The sequence below is a fragment of the Leptopilina boulardi genome, unplaced genomic scaffold (genome assembly GCF_019393585.1).
Source record: "Leptopilina boulardi isolate dan_hultmark-lab unplaced genomic scaffold, ZJU_Lbou_2.1 LbouV2_216, whole genome shotgun sequence".
NCBI lineage: Eukaryota > Metazoa > Arthropoda > Insecta > Hymenoptera > Figitidae > Leptopilina > Leptopilina boulardi.
Window position 1 is genome coordinate 593,363 of NW_026137770.1, and position 14,451 is coordinate 607,813.

Sequence of the window (14,451 nt, forward strand, 5' to 3'; positions counted from 1 at the left end):
CTTAATAAAGCTAATGAGCAACTTTATAGAAGAATATACAATATAATTTTGATTTCCTTTTTCCTTGTATATCACCTGATTGATTAAAGAGAATTAGCGCGCGTTTATTTGAAATATTTCAAACCAACTTGCTATGATTTTAACAAATAAATAAACATATGACGTTCTGTCTAATGTTATAATTTAATAAATATAATTTTCTTTTATTATGACGAGTATAAACAAGAATTTTACTGCATTAAAGAATTTCAAAAAAATACATAAAATTTTTTAAATTCAAAGAAATTTGAATTTAAAGAAAAATTTTAATTATAAATTAAAATGTTACGTTAATGTTATTCACTAAGAAAATATTAATATTCAAAATTAAATGTGGATATACTTCCGAAGTAGGGGTACCTCCGATCCTAATGAAACTTTGTATGCTAACGTATTTTGGTGCGCTGATTACGAAAATGATAGTGAAAATTGGCGCAAATTTGATTATCATGGTAAAAACCATAAAAAAACACTATAAAATCATGGTTTTTTACGATTATCTCGTAAAAAACAAAAAATTTCGAAAAAAATTTTAGACAAAAGTTGTAGATCTCAAAAAAACACACATTTTATGTTTTATGCATTTTTTACCAAAGTCATTATTTTTCGAGAAAAATGGTCCGAAAGTAATTTGCGGAAATTGTGGGGTGGAGTCTACAGCAGCGGTAAATGCAAAATAGTAAACACGGCCTTCGGCCGTGTAGGGTACTGCTCGCTTCTCTTTTTAAGAAATCTTGGCGAGAGGGGGTGGATGTGTCCGAAAGTAATTTGTGGAAATTGTGGGGTGGAGTCCACAGCAGCGGTAAACGCAATATAGTAAACACGGCCTTCGTACGCGTAAAGTACTGCTCGCTTTTCTTTTTAAAATAACCTTGGCGAGAAGGGGTGGATATGGCCGAAAGTATTTTGCGGAATTCGTTGGATCCTGAGTAATGATGAATATAATACTATATACGAGTCAAATAATATGTCTAACCATGACTGCTGTATATGTTTTCATTATCATGGTGTTTTTCGTTTTTTGGATTTTTCTCGAAAAATAATGACTTTTGGTAAAAAATGCATAAAACATAAAATGTGTGTTTTTTTGAGATCTACAACTTTTGTCTAAAACTTTTTTCGAAATTTTTTGTTTTTTACGAGATAATCGTAAAAAACCATGATTTTATGGTGCTTTTTTATGGTTTTTACCATGATAATCAAATTTGCGCCAATTTTCACTATCATTTTCGTAATCAGCGCACCAAAATACGTTAGTATACCAAGTTTCATTAAGATCGGAGGTACCCCTACTTCGGAAGTACACCCTTAAATTTTATTTAATAAACAATTTATAAAAACATTACTAATAGTAAATTTTTTTAAAGTTTAACAAAATTTAATTTATAAAATTATAAAATAAGAATTACTTATTAAATTTAAATTGTTTTAAATAAAATTTTATTTTTATTAAAAACATATATGGGCATATCTCTAGAACTTTTAAACTTTATGTTATCGCTCATTATGATACCTTAAGAATTTTTTAAATAATTTTTCAATACCATAATTTGACCAATTATAGGGCTTTTTATATGTATCATGCGTTATATAATTTTTTTAATTATGTAGGAAATGACGAACGTAAGTTAAAGTGGTGAAATCGACAGTTTCTAGTGTGTGATATTGACTGGTTTTTTTAGTTTATAGACTGTAACTTTTTTAACGAAACATTGTGTGTCTTGTGGCTTGCAATAGGAGTCGGTGGGAGTGTAAAGAACTAAAAAATCCATGAAACAATGATGTGCCTCAAATTGAATAAAAACTATGTAGCTTCAAACTTGCGAGACAACTTTTTCAAAATTTCTACAAGTTAGCAGTTAAACTGATATAACTTTTTTAACGAAGGTTTTTGAGTAACGGCACAACGGGATTATATTATCTACCTAATAAGAAGTAATTTAAACCCATACAGGAATGTGTGCCTCCTTTACACAAAGAATGCAATGACTTCAAACATTAAATTTTAAAACGTAACTCAAATCAAAATACCACATATTTGAAAAGCACATGTTGAATTTTGCTTCTAAATGCTCCCAACTCATTGTAATCTCTTCTCATGCATTATAAAAGTATACAGAAAAATAGTTAACCTTTGCACACTTCATTAAAACTGTATAATTAATAATGAATATAAACCTAAACTGTCCGACGCATAGTTTGTGAAGAAAAGTAAGTATTAACCAATAGATGTGTTTAAATCTGGCTGATATTTCTCACTCGAAGGTTTTTGGGGTTGCTGCGACTACTAATCTGAATTTTAAATTTTCCAAAATTCAAAATGGCGAATCCAATATGGCGGACGACTTTTTAAAAAAGTGATCCCATTGGCCTAAAATTTGTTACTCGGGGGTTTATGGGGTCGCTGATTACGAATCTGAACTTAATTTTTAAAAATTGAAAATGGTGGATCCAAAATTGCAAACAAAATTTTTTAAAAAATTTTTAAAAAATTAAATTTTTAAAAATTCAAAAATTGTTATAAACTACATTTACTTATGACTTAATAAGCAATAGGCCATAAAATTTTCGAAACTGTAGCATTAAATCATTTTAAAGGTGGTAGCGACCCAAAAAACCCCCGAGTAACAAATTTCAGACAAATTCGATCAATTTTTTTAAAAGTCGTCCGCCATATTGGATCCGCCATTTTGAATTTTGAAAAACTAACGTCGCATTTGTAATCAGCGACCAAAAAAATCCGCGAGTATCAAATTTCAGTCAGTTTTAAACACATCTAGAGATTTTGGGCAGGTTTTTTGCAATAAGACCCACTGTGATGCGTAACAATGTGTAAAAATGAGTTACGCAAATTTTTTTATAGTATTTGATCAATACTGAAGACAATAAAATTTGTTTCACGAATGTGCCCTGAAAAAAAATTAATTTTTCTAATATCTCAAAGTTTAAAAGTTCTAGAGATATGCCCATATGCTCATAAATAGTGAAAAGTAAAATTTACATGGGTTGGCTAATCAACTGAAAAATAGGGGATTCCCTTGTTGAAAAAAATTCGTTCGAGTACCTACACTGTAAAAAATTTTGGTAGATTTTCCTATTATTTCTTGTGTAGAATTACCAATTTTTGTAGGTAAAATAATTTTCCCCAAGTATTTTTGTGACTTTACCAAATTTGTTCATTTTTACCCCAATGATTTGGAAAATTTTCCAAAACTTTGGGTAATTACTTAGGAAATTTTTCAATTTTTGTTGGTAAAAAAGTTTTCCCAAAAGTTTTAGAACTTCTACAAAAATTGTGTATTATTACCCTAATTATTTCCAAAATTTTTTTTGGTAATTTCTTAGGAAATTTTTCAATTTTACTGGGTAAAGAATTTTTTCCAAAATTTTGGTAATTCTACGAAACTTATGTGTTATTACCCTAATTATTTCCAAAATATTTTTTGGTAATTTCTTAGGAAATTTTCCAATTTTACTGGGTAAAGAATTTTTTCCAAAATTTTGGTAATTCTACGAAACTTATGTGTTATTACTGTAATAATTTCAAAAATTTTTTTGGTAATCTTTCAGGGAATTTTTAAATTCTTATAGGTAATGCAATTTTCACATAAATTTTAGTAATTGTTCCAAACTTGTGCATTACTGCCCTATTTGGAAAACTTTTTTTTAAAATTTGTTACCCAAAACCTTTAGGAAATTTTTCGAAGAATGCGTATATTTTTATAAACATTTATGGAATAAAAAAAAAATTTTATTATTAGTTTAAGTAATGTTCTCTTGTATTTTTTTATTGCTAAAGTTTTTTAATTGTTAATTTTTTAATTAATTAATGCACTTTTAAAATCTTCCAAATAAATAATTATTAAAGGTTAAAATATACTTATACATCTAAGATAATTAATTAACTAATTATTAAATTTTAAAATATATTATATACATATCTAAGAATATACATACACAGAAAATTAAAAGGCTTTAAAATAAGCTGCAACGCTTATTATTTTAATCCAATTTTGCTTATTTTAATCCATTTTGGTATGAAAATAAGCAAAATTGGATTAAAATAATAAGCGTTGCAGCTTATTTTAATGCCTTTTAATTTTCTGTGTATTAATATAATATATTTTATATTATTTTTTCATTTTAAAATTTAACTTAAAAAATATATTTCGAAATAAATATAAAGAATTTATTTATTTCTACAGCAAAGATTTATGATCTTTAAAATATTTTATTTTTTTCTGACAGGATTGTCACATCTGGTTTGGCTTAGGCCGGCCGGCTCTCAGAGTTTCTCGATACGAACGGGTCTATTTTATGCGTTTTAGGTACTCGTTTTTTTTATATAGATTTGTTCATACTGAAACTTTGTGAAAATTTTTGGATAGTACAAAATACAGACTATTCGAAATATTTTCCAGGACATTTTCACAGGAAGGCTTCTCAAGTGTCAGTTGCTCTCTAGCATTTGCGAGAGACGATCTTGAAGGATCTCAAACCGCGCGTGATACGCAAGTAAATTCCGTGACAGTTGTTAGTGTAGAAGTGATATTGAAGTTTTTTACATTCCAGGGTAATATACACCTTTTTAGGTAAGTTTTAACAATAAAAATGTCACATTAATAATTAATTAAATAAAAGAATAAGTGATTAAAAAATTAATGAAGAAATTAAATTTTTCAATAATATGTAAAACTGATATAAAGCCTCGTAAAAAATATTAATTGCTCTATACAAAAAGAAATTTGGAATTATTATTGAATGAAACATAATCTATAACAATCATAAGGAACTTTCGTAGTACTTTAAGCTTCAAATCAAGTAATATATGCATGAGAGCCTACTTACATTCAATTCTCCTTAAAAGAATTGCTCAGATACCGCCCGTTATTCAAACCAAAATTGAGCCTTCCAATTCTATAACTCGCCCGACGCTCGGACGGACGCTCTATTGGTAGTCGGGTAGAAGCGAGCGTCAATGGCTCTTTCGCTGCTACCCGACTACCAATAGAGCGTCCGTCCGAGCGTCTGGCGAGTTATAGAATTGGGAGGCTCAATTATACAACACAAATTAACATACGTCTACGCACATTGACTCTTACACTCTGCGTATTATAATATTGTTATATTATATTATACATATAAGACAAATTTCTGAATTAATATAATTATTTATTGATTTAATAAGTATTAAAATAAATTATTGTTGAAACAATTTTTTTTAATATTACAGCAAAGTTAAAAAGGTTTCACTGAAAAAATTATATTCTAGATTGAATAATTTCTTCTTAAATAGGTGCCAAGAATATTCTCCACTTAAAGTTAGTGGGAAATATTCTTACAATAAGTAATATATTGCTTCCTCGTGGAAGCTTTGTAGTACTTTCGTTTATAAAAATTTTCAAAGTGGCGGACACAAAATTTCCTCTATATAGAAACATGTTATATGGTATATGTAAAGTATAGTTTTAATTTAAATTTAAAGAATTAATGAAAGTTAAAAAATCAAAAATGCACATTTTGACTATAAAATTTTGTGATTATTTAAATTTAAGTTTATAGATGAAATAATTGTGTTCCTGGCATTGAAATGAATCGATATAATTGTAAATAATTATATATTATTTTTCATTAGTTTTTAGAAATTTCAGCTAAAATGTGAATTTTTGATTTTTTAACTCCCATTAATTCTTTAAATTTAACTCAAATATGTAGGTACACAAATGTTTATATTATTATATTATTTTTGTATGTTTATTTCAATGTTAATGCTTTCTCCACGAGGAAACAAATATTTTTGCTGATCGTAAAGAGGAAGCAAAATGTTCATGTAATGAACATCTGAATTTACAACTATTCTTAATGTAAGAATATTTCCCACTGACAGGAATATGTATTCTTGGCGCCTATTTAAGGAGAAATTCTTAAATCTAAAATATAATTTTTTCAGTGATTAGAAATATTTTTTTTTATAATTTTCACTTACAAATAAACTATTTCTTCGATTAAAATATTTCTTATTTGTTTTTATAAAATAATTTATCAGCATTAAATACTAGATTGAAATAATTTAATTTTTTTGAATCAATAAAATACATTTATAGTGTCAAATAAATTTTATATGTATCAAAAAACCTAATATTTGAGTGAAATAAATTAAAGAATAGTTTCAAGTAATTCATTACCTTCTTTTAAATTAAATGTTTAATTGATAGAAATATTTTTTATTTGTTTTTATAAAACAAAATTTTTAGTATCAAAGACTTCAGTTTATTCGCATTCATGAAATAAATTTATTGGATTATTCGTATCAATTAATTTATTGTATAAGAATGAATAAAATAAACTTATTACAAATAAATTTTATTATGAAAAATCAAATATTTCGAAGAAATAAATAAATGAATTGTTTTAAAAAATTTATTATTTAAAATTATCTAATTTGTTAAATTTATTTATTAGTTTCAGTTAATTATTTACTTGACCAAAATTCTATTTATTTGGTTTAAATAAGTGTGATTCAAATAATCTCTCTAAATCTGAATTAATGAAAAGTGAGCTATTAATTTAAATTAGTAAAAATTCCCACTAATTTTTAGTCACTTCTTACTAAAACATAATAAAAAAATTTTAAACTACTAAATCAAATTATAATATTTTACTTAAAATCAGTAAAAATTCTAACTAATGTGAATTAGTAACTCACTTTTCACTAACTCAAATATAGAGAGATTTTTTGAATCGAAATAAAAAATTAATGAAACAAATATTTTTCAAATATGTAATTTGAATTATTTGAATCAAATATATATATTTTTTTAGTGTTATATCTCAAAAAAAGACTTTTTTTTAATTTGTTTATTATAAGTATGTATATACATATTTTAAGATTCATTTTAAATATGTTCTCGAAAGGCGCTGTAACCTGTAAATAATTGTTTATTTTGGATAATCTTATATTTCTCGACTTTAGTACAGTTTATGGGTTTGCAAAACGAAAAATTTAGTTTTTCAAGATGTTTTATTACCTTACAAAAGGTTTACTCTTTTTGGGGTCCGCTGAAAGTGGAAATCCCTTTTTTCTTTTAAATTTAAAATTGAGAAAATAAAGTATAGTGAGAATCACTACAGTAACAAGATGTTCAAAGATAGCTCGAGAGAACAATACCAATAGTCCTCTACTCTGACCTGGCCTATGATTTGAGTATATATATATATATAGGGGAGAGTGACAAACAGTGGGACACTTTTTTTTAAAAGACATATTAATATGTCAATTTTATATATTTTTGAACACTTTTTGATATTACCATAAAGTTTGAAATCTTTTCTACACAATGCACATATTCTATTAAAATTATATTGTGATTAAATAAAAAAATTTGAAGTTTTTGAAACTTGATACATTTTTCTTGTTTTGAAGGTTTGTGTTTAACAGTGGGACACCTATTATTAAGAATTGAACAATTATTTCAATAGTAATATTCTGCTTCATACTTTGTAAATATGAACCTCTCAATTCTGTAACTTATTTAGCGCTAGGCCGGACGCTCTATTGGTAGTCGGGTAGTAGCGAGGGAGCCATTGACGCTCGCTGCTACCCGACTACTAGTAGAGCGTCCGTCCGAGCGTTAAACGAGTTACAGAATTGGGAGGTTCATATTTAAGCCTTTGAAATATAATTTTTTCATTAAAAAAAATAAAATTTAATAATAAAATAAATGTCATATACATAACGTCTCGCTGCTGAAATTTTCCCACTCTCCCCTATATATGGGCGAAATCACGTGAGATTTCCGTCGGCCCTTTAAATTCGGCCAAATATATTTTTTTTTTCTTTTGTAGTGAAAAAAAGAGACACGTATTTTTTTATTTTATTTTTTTTGAAAAATTTTCGAGTTATGAATTTTCAAAATTTCAGTTTCTTCAATGTAGACCCATTTTCAATGACTGCACGGAGAGAAATAGATGGTACGGGGTACTATCTAGATAGTATCAGGTATCATATTTGATCTTACATATACGGACAGGAATCTAGATTGTACGGGATACTATACATATTGTACGGAGTACCATCTTGATTGTAAAGTGGGTAACATAACCTCACTTTTTTAACATCTAGATGGTACCGAGTAGCATATAGATTGTACCGGATACCATCTACTTTTTACCATCTTAAGATCATAATTTCTTACCATCTATTTCTCTCCGTGCAAGATAACTCGAAAAAATGGTTTTTTCCATTTTTGATAAGAGAAGAAAAGTTTCAGTTTTTCATTTACTTTTCAATAATGTTAACAAAAAAATGTTTTTTTTATTAAAAAAATAATAATTTTTTTTAAACAAATTAATTTTTTTAAATTTGGATATGATATTTTTTAATCTTTTTTTTTTAAACATACCTGGAAATACTAAGAAAATTTTGAAAAAAAATTTAGAGTGGGTCTATAAGTTTTATAGGTTTAAATAAACATTTACATGAACTTTCATTTGTAACGTCAAAATTGCGGTAATTTTATTTGTATATAAAATATTTAATTCTATATTAACATTTATTAATTAAATAATTAATATCTCAAAAACCAAAAAAGGACATTTTCATATTTTTTGTGTTGAAAGTGTACTTTGTTTCTTTTTAGTTCACATCTGCCAAAAATGTTCATCTGTCGCTTTTGTGAACATAGAACTGAGATTTTCAAAGAACATGTGGATCACCAAGACCATCATCGCCTTCTTAGCAAGCAAAAACATTGCGGTTTTAATGGCTGTCAAATGAATTTCAAAGATGTCAAAAATTTAAAATTACATACCATCAGAACTCATATCAATTCACGAGAAATTTATTATGAAAGAATGTCTGAAAGTGTAATTAATGAAAATGGAAAATTTCTATGTACCGTCCTGGTATGTGGGAAACAATATTACCATTATCAAAAATTTATTAAACATTTAAAAGAACATATGAGGAATGGTGAATTTGTCAAATGTCCATTTCCTACATGTGACAAGAAATATACTCAAGTTAGTTCATTTACAAGTCATGTGACAAAGAGTCACAGGAATTGCACGCGTTCTGTCAGGATCGAAATGGACAACTCAGAATCAATGGAAAATATGAATCAACAAACTATTCGTCAAGAAGAAATCCGCTACACAAACAACAATGGGAATAATGAAAACATAAGAAATGTTCATCAAAATACTATTGATAACGTCGATGAACTGTTTGATATACAAAATATACCAGAAGATAGCAAAATGAATGAATTTAATTATGCTCTGCTATGTCTAAAGTTAGAAGCAGAATTATTAGTTCCTGCATCTACTATTCAATGTCTTGTCAACGAATTAGGAATTATTAATTTTCAAAATATTACAGCTTTGCGCGATCGATTAAAACAACAATTGATTGAAAAAAACATACATCCTGATGAAGTTCTTTATATTACAGAAAAAGTCTTTCATAATGATTCATTATCTGTTTTTAATACAAAATTTGACAGTAATTATAAACGGAAATTGTTTTACAAAACACATTTATCATATGTAGAGCCGGTACGCATATCGTTAGGCTGCATTAATGGTCGCTCATCTCATTTCCATTACGTGCCTATTCTTGAAACGTTAAAAGCAATGTTTAAAAGTAAATCATTTGATATAAATTTAAATGTTAATACTAACAATGGTAATATATTCAAAGATTTTTCTGATGGATTCATGTTTAAATCAAATAAATTTTTCTCTAACTTAACTGAATCACTACCTCTTATTCTATATCAAGATTCTTTTGAAATAGTTAATCCAATTGGATCAGCTCGGAAAAAACATAAGATTCTTGCAGTTTACTTAATGTTAGGAAACTTACCTTATTACCAACGCTCAAATATTAATAATATTCAACTTGTTCTTCTTTGTAAAGAAAAAGACTTTGACCATGCAAAAGTGTACGGAAGACTTATAAAAGATTTGCAGAAATTAGAAACGGAAGGTATCGAAATTTCTCCCAACAAATTCGTTAAAGGATCGGTTGTTTTCATTGTAAATGACAATTTAGGGGCACATACTATTGGAGGTTTTATTGAAAATTTCAGCAAGAGCGAGGACTTTTGTAGATTCTGTTTGATGACTAGGTCACAATTTATAAATCAACAAAAAAATAGTAACTCTAAAAAAGACGAGGAAATAGAAGAAGAAAATAAAGAATTAAATGAAGATGATGATGAAGCTGAAAATGCAGTTGACAATGAAGCTGAGGAAGAAATTGAAGATGAAGTGATCAATGAAGCTGACGAAGAAGTTGAAGATGAAGTTGAAGATGAAAACCGAGGTGAAGATGATGAATCTGATGATAAAAATGAAGATGATTATGATAATGAAGATGATTATGATAACGAAGATGATTGTATGACTGAAGAGGAAGAAAAAGAAGAAACTGAAAATTGTAATGATAATGAAGATTTTGATGATGACATGGATGAGAAAACAGATGAAACTCAATATATTCCTAGAAAATATGTAACGAGAAAAGTGAACTCTTACTTGAAATGTTTGCGATTAAAGGGAAAACGAATTCATTACCGAGGAGTCAAATTTAATTCACTATTCAATAAACTAAACGGATTTCATGTTTGTAATTCTGGATTACCACCATGCCTTGCCCATGACCTTCTGGAAGGAATTGCTGCCTGTGATTTACCACATATAATAAAATATTTTGTTAAGAAAGGTTACTTCTCCTATGCATATTTAAATGCTCAAATAGATCAGTTTCATTATTGTGCACTTGATCAACGTGATAAACCTGCAAATGTATTAGAAAGAGGGAAAAAACTTACAGGAGGGGCATGGCAAATATTCAATTTTATTCGATTGCTTCCATTTTTTGTTGGATTTAAAGTTAATACTGATGATGATGCATGGCAGTGTTTTCTCAAACTAAGTGAAATCATTGAACTTGTTTGTGCACCAGAAATGCATGCGTCATATGTTCCTTACTTAGAAGACATCATTAACCATTACCTTGGTTTAAGAATAAAGTTATTTCCTACAATCAAATTGCTACCTAAACATCATTTTTTGACACACTATCCTGAAGTAATACTGGAATTAGGCCCTGTAATGAAATTATTTACTTTAAGATTTGAGAGCAAGCACACGTTTTTTAAAAGAATTATGAGAAATATTAAATGTTTTAAAAATGTAACTCTCTCCTTGACAGAAAAGCATGAACTTTTTCAATGCCTGTTACGTACAGGTGCAGGTTGTAAATATGAATTACAATTAAATGATGAAACTGCATTTCATATTAATTGGTATTGTATTGAAATGAAGGAAGCTATAGAAAATACTCTTGGAAATAATGAAACAACTGAATGTTCAAGCGCTTTCTTTAGAGGAAAACACTATCAGAAAGGAGATATTATAGCAATACGTCAATGTGCTTATCAGTACAAAGTAGAAATGGGAAGGATTGCACTCATTTTGTGTAACAATCAAAGGTGCATTTTTTTTGTGGTAGAAATTTTAAGAACTACCTTTCAACCAAGACTTCGACTTTATGAAGTGGGCAGTTTTATACGTTATGAATGTATACCTCATGATATGTTACTTGATCCTGAACCGCTTAATATTTATATGCAAAATACCACATCGTTTGTTAAAATTAGACATGGACTTATTCAAAGTCAGCTTAGTGTAGATGCATAATTATTTTTTTACTCCGTATAAAAATTTAAATCTTAATTTTAAAATACACTTTATCTTAAATTACAGAGAGCAACTATATTATTAATTAAATTTATTATTTCTATTTATTTATTCTTAATAAAAAAGATTCTATTAAAAGTAATTTAAACTTTATGCTGATATTTTATTTCGTACTACTGATTGACAAAAAAATTTGTTTTGTAAAAATCCTTAGTACAACATGCATATTTTCAAAATTACTGGTCCACAAAGAGGGAAAACAATTATCATTCCTGCTGAAAATAAGGAGGACTTAATTTTGACGGCCTGTACTCGATTAAATCTTCCTATGGAGCAAACATACCAGGTACTTTTCATTATTTTTTTAACTTACTTTTATTTAGTTATAAAACAGTTGTAAAAAATAAAAGTTTTAAGTTATGAAAAATACTGTACAAAAATTAAAATGTATTTATGACTACTTTTTAGATTGTTCTTGAAAATGACGGTTCATTAGTAGAGGAATTTGAAGTAATGTGTGTGATTGCAAGTAAAGCAGATTTAATCAAATTCATGATGCTGCCAGAAGGAACCTCATGGACAAAGGAAGATTCTTCACCGTGTGCTAATGGTCAATTATCAGTGGAAGGTAACATACATAAAGTAATCATAAATTTAATTGTTACATAAAATTGAAGAATATTTCTAAAACGTGGAACTAATTATTATAGATTCTACAAATAATTGCGATTTCGCATTGTCACACTCTACAACTGAAGATCGACCATTTTCTGCTCCAATTGTTTGGGAAGAAATTATTCCAAAAGACTTTAAAAACTCTACTGAAAATTCCTCTATGACGGTCCGAAAATTAATTCATCAAACGGCAGATTATCTGAGAACTATAAAGTCTGCAAGTTATCCCGAGACATTAAAGATTGCCAAACTAATTGTGGCAAAATTTCCAAAAGCGTTTGAAAAAGTCACGTGGAAAGATGGACAGATATATTCTGACGGAGTAAATGAACTGAGGACAGTAATCTATGATAGATTGAAGTAAGTATAGGGAATTAATTTTTTAAATTTCATTTTAATTTTTCATTTCGAAGTCTATTTTAAAATATTTTTCAATTAATTCAATTAATTATATATATTAAATAAATATATCACAATATTTCAGGTACCAACAAAAACAATTATCGATAAGAGGCACAAAAAGACGGCTCGCAGATAATGAAGACTGCGATGAATCGCCAATAACCCGGAAAGACAAAGTTAAAATTATGAGATTCGCAAAAGGCCAAGACTGCTATGGGTGTGTGGCATTTGAACCCCCATTGACGGAGAATGAAACCATCGACAGTCAAAAAGAGAAAAAAAAGATGCTTCTGAAATATTTTGAAGAGCAATGCGACACTATGATTGTCACTGAGTTGATGGAGAAAACATATCCTTCTCAAAGAAGGTGCATCAATCATAGGGAAGAAAATGACACGTCATTGGGAGAAATTTTGGAAAAAGATTGGCCACATTTAACAGAAGATAAATATTTTATTCAGCACGCAGACATACTGTTAGGGAAAAAAGTCCAAGATATTTGGAATTTAAATTTAGAAACAAAGTCAAAGAGTATTGTTTCTTTCTTTGAAGGCATTAGCTTTCAGTGCAGAAAAAAATCTAATGTTCCAGGATATATGGACAAAATAAGGGAGACCTTAAAAATTTTTAAGGAAAAAGAGAAAGAGGTCCAAAGCAGATATCCTGCTGCATTAGTGATTTTTCCTCTGATAGCCTGCCAGTTTAAGGAAGAAGAGCTTTTTACTCTTATGGTATACATAATATATTACTGTATATATGTAGAATATTATAATTATACATATAGATCAGTCCTAATACTTATTTATATTATTTTTTTTTAGGATCCAGTTTCAACAGAAGATGATATTAAAAATGCTGCTACAGATTCAAGTCGGCCAGCGTTAATTGTGACAGGTACCTTAAATTTAATAAATTTTAGTTAAGAAATACATATTTCATTTATTCCTGGACTTTAATTTACTTTAATAATATTTTAGGGTCATCCTTATATGATGAAGCGTGCACTTGCTACGTCGTAATTGAGGGAAGTATTGTTTTGAAAAGCAATAATATACTGAAAGGTGTCCTTCTTTTTCTTCTCAGCTACTACGTATATGGGTACAACTACCCGACTAGGATGGCTGTGTCTTTAGATTTTGTTCAACGGTAAATTATTCATTTCATTATTTACTAAATTAATTTTCCAAATTTGTATTACATTAACAATGTTTTTTTACAGCATGTTGCTGGATGTTAATCCTCTGCAGGGGCATAAAGGAACAAAAATTTCAAAGAAGGCTGGCACATTAATTAATAATATTATTGAATTTTGTAAATAGTGTTAAAAATGTAGATTAAATTAAATTAGATTTAAATAATTCTTATAGGGTAGGTGCACCAATTGTCGATGACTTTGTGACTTTGATATTTTTTTCTCATGAGTAAATGTACTTAAAAATTTGAATTTTTTGCGCTTGGACGAAGAATTTAATAATGCTTAATCTTCATCATTATTATTATTATTATTAAATTTTCTACAATATACTATTTATCTAAAAAAAATTACGACAATGTATATAATAATGTTATAATATATATATGTGGGTGATTCTCCGTTAGCGCACGATTTGGTGTCTGAAACTTTAAAAA

The 14,451-nt window shown here is 28.0% G+C and overlaps 1 protein-coding gene across 2 annotated transcripts; it reads left to right on the top strand.

Moving 5' to 3' along the window:
- The first annotated feature begins 4,554 nt into the window (after positions 1-4,554).
- Positions 4,555-14,393, top strand: LOC127279493 (uncharacterized). 2 transcript variants are annotated; one of them, XM_051301886.1, is made up of 7 exons: positions 4,555-4,631; positions 12,214-12,373; positions 12,456-12,780; positions 12,905-13,553; positions 13,644-13,716; positions 13,800-13,968; positions 14,042-14,393. In XM_051301886.1, exons 2-7 carry the CDS (start codon positions 12,259-12,261, stop codon positions 14,139-14,141), a joined length of 1,431 nt encoding a protein of 476 aa, XP_051157843.1. In that variant the 5' UTR covers positions 4,555-4,631; positions 12,214-12,258; the 3' UTR covers positions 14,142-14,393. The 2 variants fall into 2 exon arrangements, with proteins under 2 accessions (XP_051157843.1, XP_051157842.1); XM_051301885.1 differs by lacking the exon at positions 4,555-4,631 and having other exon boundaries at positions 12,157-12,373.
- Positions 14,394-14,451: the final 58 nt, after the last annotated feature.